A 6,437-nucleotide genomic window follows, 5' to 3' on the forward strand; every position below is an offset into this window, starting at 1 on the left:
ATAATGAGGACGAGTAGTTACTTTAAGATTTTATGAAATGTTTTGTAATTTGAAAGAATACTTTAGAATGTGGTATAGATTAATATTTTGGATTGGTTGTGTATGGATTAATATTTTTGATTGGTTGTCTATGGATTAATATTTCTATTAAAAGTTATCAGATTTTATAAATGCTATATTGTTTTTTTTATATAAATTTAATGTTAAATAAATAAATAAATAAAATAAAAAAATAATAATAAAAAAAACCAAAATTGTTTTTGTGGCCACATAAATGTATCAGGGGCTACATACATCTATTAGCGGCTACATGTCAATAGCGGCGACGATCAACCTTTAGCGACGACCAGAAACGTATTAGCGACGAAGCATTAACGGCGACGCATTTGCGGCGACGCGTTGCTGCTAAAGGTATTAGCGACGACAGACGTCGCCGCTGTTGCCCAGTCTTCTTGTAGTGTAGGATCTTAGTAACGGGATCCAATCCGAGTAACTTGATTTTTTTTTTTTTTTTATTTTGTAAATGAGTTTTTACCACTTTGTCTCTATTATGCTTTAGGAATTTACCGTTTATTATTTTGTGTTCTGACTTAAAACTAATATTTTAAACTTTTTATAATTTTTAATAGAAAATTGAAAGTTTGAAATATTTTTGATGTTTTAAAGTTATAAATTAAATTTATGATTTATTTTGTGGGATGTTAGCATGCGATCAACGATCTTACGATTCCAACGTTACAAACCTAAAACAATGCTAGATAAGATCCCCCTCTTGACACAATTGTTTAAAGTACAGAATTTATTTATTCTTAAGTATGTATAGAAGTTTCGACGAGACTTTTCTTTTACTTACATATGATATATGAGTTTGAACCCCATTGGACCTGCCGAATTCCAGTATACAACAATACGAAACAAAGTGAAAGGATTTGATCAAAAGTCTTTAGAAACTTGCTGATAAAATTCGTGTCCTGAGACCTAAGATGATGCACGTTTATCCACGTCTACGTGTACCACCATTCGCTAACTCAGACCACCGTCCATTTGCTGACTCGCCCCTACCATTTCCCCTTGACCTCCACGTGTTGCTCTATCTTCTTTCAATATCCTTAAAACCGCTACCTATGTCCTTTAAATTCCCCATCCCATTTTCTGCGAATTCATACACCTTCCGTATACATCACACACGAAAATCTCATCCAACATTCACTAGAAAAGAAACGTGAAATCATGGCTTCAGATCAGCTAAGGAGGGAGAACAAAACCGGTGAGCGAGAGATTCATGTCGAAAAAGACAAGGTCCCGAAAATGGCTAGTCATTTCGAGTCGCTCACTGTGAAAGATACCGGTGACGCCGTGGTATCCCACCACGTCATCGGAACCATGGGTGGTAAAGATGATGAAATGCATGGTCAAAGCAAAACGCAGAAAGATAAGACACAAGGTACTACTACCATGAAAAGCAGGGAACATAGCAAATTGGGGGAGGCTCATAAGCAAAGTGGTGACGTACAAGAGCAATACAAAGGGCCTTCGCTTGAAGACATCTCGAAGCTTAGAGGAACTGCACAACAGAACTCCATGGAAGCCATTAGAGCCGCCGAGGAACGACACCAGAAGGCGAAAGAGATGGGCGCCTCTCAAGGCGAAAATGTGACTCAGTCAGCAAGCCGGCCAAAAGGTCAGCAATCGAAAGTGAGTGCAACTCACACCGGTCACAAGGGTCAGCAAACCAGTGAGCAGACTAAAAATAGCGTTTCTGGTGCAACCCAAACAGCATCGGGAAAGGGTGCGAAGGCTACAGATTACACCCTTGAAAAGGGTCGACAAACTGGTGAGCAGGCAAGAGAGAGAGTTTCTGGTGCAACACAGACCGCAGCTGAGAAGGCTGCGAGGGCAAAAGATTACGCCGTCGAGAAGGGACAACAAACTGGTCAGCAAGCAAAGCAGAGCCTAACTTCCGCCACTCAAACGGTTGGAGAGAAGGCCGCAAGAGCCAAAGATTACACTCTCGAGAAAGGTCAACAAACCGGTCAGCAGGCAAAGCAGAGCCTTACTTCCGCCGCTCAAACCGCCGCTGAGAAGGCTGCAAGAGCCAAAGACTACACTCTCGAAAAAGGTCAACAAACCGGTCAGCAGGCAAAGCAGAGTCTTACATACGCCGCACAAACCGCCGCCGAGAAGGCTGCAAGAGCCAAAGATTACACTCTCGAGAAAGGTCAGCAAACCGGTCAGCAGGCAAAAGAGAGTCTTTCAGCAGCCACTCAAACCGCAATGGAGAAGGCGGCGATGGCAAAAGATTACACTGTAGAGAAGTCTGTTCAGGCCAAAGACGTAGTTGCAGAAAAGACAACCGGAATAACGGATACGGCAGTGGATGTGAGCAAGAAAGGGGCAAGTTACGTCGGAGAAAAAGCTGTGGCAGCTAAAGACGTTGCATTAGAAACAGGGAAGACAACAGCCGGGTACGTAGGCAAGGTGGCGGGTGTGGTGAAAGACAAGGCAGTGGTAGCGGGGTGGAGTGCTGCGGAGCTTGCCGGTGATACAGCGGTGGGTGTGACTAAGACGGTGGCAAATGTGACCGCCGGAGTAGCTGGTTTCGCCGGCGATACAGCAGTAGCGACGAAGGATGTGGTGGTTAAAGTGGGGACGAAAACGAAGGACATGGTGGTGGGAGCTGAGGAGAATGTAAAAGACTATGCTGCGAAGAAGAAATCCGAAAAGCTGAGAGAATTAGAAGCCAAAAACGCCAAGGTAAGTCGTTTTCTCTTCTTCTAATTCGTTAAATTTATTCATTATATATTTAGGTTTTCTTAGGATATTTCCAGTTGTGACTCTATAGGATGAAGGTGAATTTGGTGGACTGAGAAACGAGAGCGAGAGTGTAGGGGAGATGGCATCGGATTTCATGAATCAAGGGACAGAGACCAACAAAGGGTACGATGAACAGGGTGGATATGAACAAAGTTTTGAGCATGAAGGAATGGAAGAAGGTGGTTTCGAGAAGCAAAGTGGTGGTGGTGGTGGTGCGGCGGCCGGAGGTGTGATGAGGGTGATCGGCGAGACATTGGTGGAAATAGGACAGAATACGAAAGAGATGCTGGTTGGGCAAGGTGATTACAAGGGAGAGCAGCAAATTGGTGAAGGAGGTGGTAAGAACAGAAGGCAGTGAAGTGGTGGTGTAATGCTGATGTAGACGAAGATGCATGTGTTTTCATGTTTTATGTTTTGGTAATGTAAATGCCACACGTTCTTTGTGGAAATAATTGGTGTACGAACATGTGTTTTTTTTTTGTTCGCTCTTGTCTTTTTTTCTCTGCAAAGTATTGTCAAACGTATAGTATAATTAATACACCTTAAGATGGCGATTCAAAATAACAACAATGGCCGACAACTAAGGGCATCTACAATCCATAAGGGCATCTACAATCCATTAAACACGACAATGGCCGACAACTAAGGGCATCTACAATCCATTAAACTCTATGGCGATTCAAAATAACGACAATGACCGACAACTAAGGGCATATACAGTCCATTAAACTCTATATACAACAATGGACGACACCTATGAATAATAGATCTATATGCAATCCATTAAACTCTATTATACATTGTATTATTAAACACATATACAACATCTAAATACTTATTTAATCCTAATTACCGTTTTATTCTCTTTATTAACTATTCAGTGATCATTAAACTTTTCGATTCAATTCTATTCCATATCATCACCTAAAGACAAAATGATATTTGATCACCTAAAGACAAAATGATATTTGATCCTGATTATCATGTTATTCAACTTTTATACTACTTGTATTATCATTGATGCTCTTTTCATTTTGCTTTTATTATCATCCTATTCAACTATTATCGTTGATTATCATCCTATTCAACTTTTATAACCTTTATACTATTTGCATGTTGATGTTCTTTTCATTATGCTCTTATTGCTCTTTATTTGATCCTGATTATCATCCTCTTTAATTTTTATACTACTTGTATTGTTCATGTTCTAAGATTGTGGATGTGAGATATTGTTTTATGAGTAACAAAGATTTAGGAACTTGCATTGTTCATATTCTAAGATTGTGGATGTGAGATATTGTTTTATGAGTAACAAAGATTTAGGAAAAGAGATTTGGTTGCCAAAGAATAAATTCTTTCCATTTGTAACTCAAAAGATGATTATTAAAATAATATAATGAAAAATAATGAAAACAGTGTTACACTCCCATATTACATACGGCGTTGGAGTTTTGTGCATGAGTGGTAAATTTTTAAAAATTTAGAATTCCCTTGTACTTCAAAATATATTTTTCAAAACATAGTAAGAATTGATTTTAATTGTGGTCCCAGCTAATTTATATAGAAACAACAAATTTAATTTTTCACAACTGCATCATTGTTTATCATTTCTCTAAGTACCGGGTGGGTGTTATAAGTTATATCATCCGACACTTGCCACCTCATAAGGCCAATACAACGCTACTATACAATAAATAAAAATTGAGATGGTGTTCATATATTATAAAATGTTAATTAATTAAGAGGTAGAGAAAGAAAGATTTGGTTGGTTGAGTTTTCCGTTGGTAGTTTGTTGTCGTTACCACAAGATTTGCTTTGACAAAGGCGCACTCATTCTTTTTTGATTGTCTCTGGGTGGCCGGCTACCTCGAAGTGAAGGCCGTTACACAGTAATGTTTTAAAAAATGGGCTGCCCCTCTAGCCTCTGTGAAGATTGGTGGTAGTGTTTTTGAGGTAACTACATGGATGTTATGATCGTGCCACACTATAACCGGGGCGAAGTCGATAATTTTTTTAGGATGTTCATCTTAAATTATCAAATATCCAAAAACTACAAAGACATATAAATTATCAAACATCCGCAAACTGAAAACATATATAGATTACAAATTCGCTAAGATCGTTGGACACAACATCTGCAAACCTCTTTTTCGATATAAGCAACCAAGTTATCATTCATCCATTGATCATCCATTTTATTGTGTATCCTGTTCTTCACAATTTTCATAACGGAAAACGATATTTCGATTGTTGTTAAAACCGGTAACATCAATGTTAATTTGATGAGCATGAAAACCATAAAGAACACTTTATCTCTTTTGTTTCAACTATCTTCTTTGCAAGATCCCTAATCTCATTTAGATTCAATAACTCTGACGAATTCAACATATCAAGAATATAAGTTTCCAGTTGATCATCAAGTATCTGCTGGGTTTTGGCCATTAGAACATCATATGTGCTCATGCAAACCCTAATGCTTGGATCTAGGTTTCTCTATTGTACATGCAATTCATCCAAGACTTTAAACCCTAGATCTAGCATACAATTAATCATATTAACTTATGAATGGGGTCTTAGATCATACCTTGATTGTTCTGTAGCAATAAAAATCTCAAATCCTCCTTATAATGACTTTAGAAAGCTTAGAGTCACAAATGTCACTCCTCTAATGGTTCACAAACACCAAGAGCAAGAGGATGAAGAATAAGGATAGTGGAGGCTGCCCAAAACGTGTGGAAACCCTAAGGAACAAGTTCACCACGTTTTTGAGTCTCAAGGGTCCTTTAAATAGTGAGGCTATTATGGTTATCTAACAAGGAAACTCTAATTTGGATGCTTAGGCCCTAAGCAACCCATGGACTCCCTCCTTAGAGGCCTAGGACGATTTCTAATGGGTTTCCCCATAGAATTCGTCCACCCCTCTAATATGGAGTCCATTAGCCCAATATTCAACTATCACATAATTGACAGTTCTAGTCCCTTAAGTCTAATTAATGGCTTTTAGCCACAAACTTAATTCTTATTAATTCTTGACTAATATTAATTAAACAATATGATTTCCCCTTTAATATATTATTCTTATAATATATTTATAAATCATAATTAATCCTCTCTCTCCATAATTCATCCTATCAAGTTGTTTTGGTGAAGGCAAACCAAAAGGACCATGCACCATCGGGTCAAGTACATATCAAAATATTTATGGACTTAGACACTAATCCAACAGTCTCCCACTTGGATAAGTCTAATAACTATTATGCGTATGACTTCAGATCCTGATCTGCAATCGTAGCTTTCAAAAGTCGCTGTCAACTCTGATCTTATCAGATACGCGTGTCCTTTAGATAAGAGATCATATATTCCTCCATTTTAGATATCGTATGAGACATGAACTTAATCATTCTCACTATACTATTTCCCGACTTCCAATTTATGACAACTGACAACAGACTACAATTGAACACATCAAATTAGTCCCGGCTTGGCCAAGCGCTTAGGTGCCATCACTAAATCATTGAGAGGCCCAAAGATATCGCTTTTATCCTACTTTGGATAAAAGGAACGGATAAACTTTGACTCAATGCTTGCTTGCACTCACTTACCGAATCACACACAACAATATG

The 6,437-nt window shown here is 38.4% G+C and overlaps 1 protein-coding gene across 2 annotated transcripts; it reads left to right on the top strand.

Moving 5' to 3' along the window:
• Positions 1-1,145: 1,145 nt before the first annotated feature.
• LOC111900618 (seed biotin-containing protein SBP65) lies at positions 1,146-3,293 on the top strand. 2 transcript variants are annotated; one of them, XM_023896504.3, is made up of 2 exons: positions 1,146-2,754; positions 2,829-2,967. In XM_023896504.3, exons 1-2 carry the CDS (start codon positions 1,231-1,233, stop codon positions 2,832-2,834), a joined length of 1,530 nt encoding a protein of 509 aa, XP_023752272.1. In that variant the 5' UTR covers positions 1,146-1,230; the 3' UTR covers positions 2,835-2,967. The 2 variants fall into 2 exon arrangements, with proteins under 2 accessions (XP_023752272.1, XP_023752271.1); XM_023896503.2 differs by having other exon boundaries at positions 1,150-2,754; positions 2,843-3,293.
• The last annotated feature ends 3,144 nt before the right edge of the window (positions 3,294-6,437 follow it).

The sequence above is a fragment of the Lactuca sativa genome, chromosome 8 (genome assembly GCF_002870075.4).
Source record: "Lactuca sativa cultivar Salinas chromosome 8, Lsat_Salinas_v11, whole genome shotgun sequence".
Classification (NCBI taxonomy): Eukaryota; Viridiplantae; Streptophyta; class Magnoliopsida; order Asterales; family Asteraceae; genus Lactuca; species Lactuca sativa.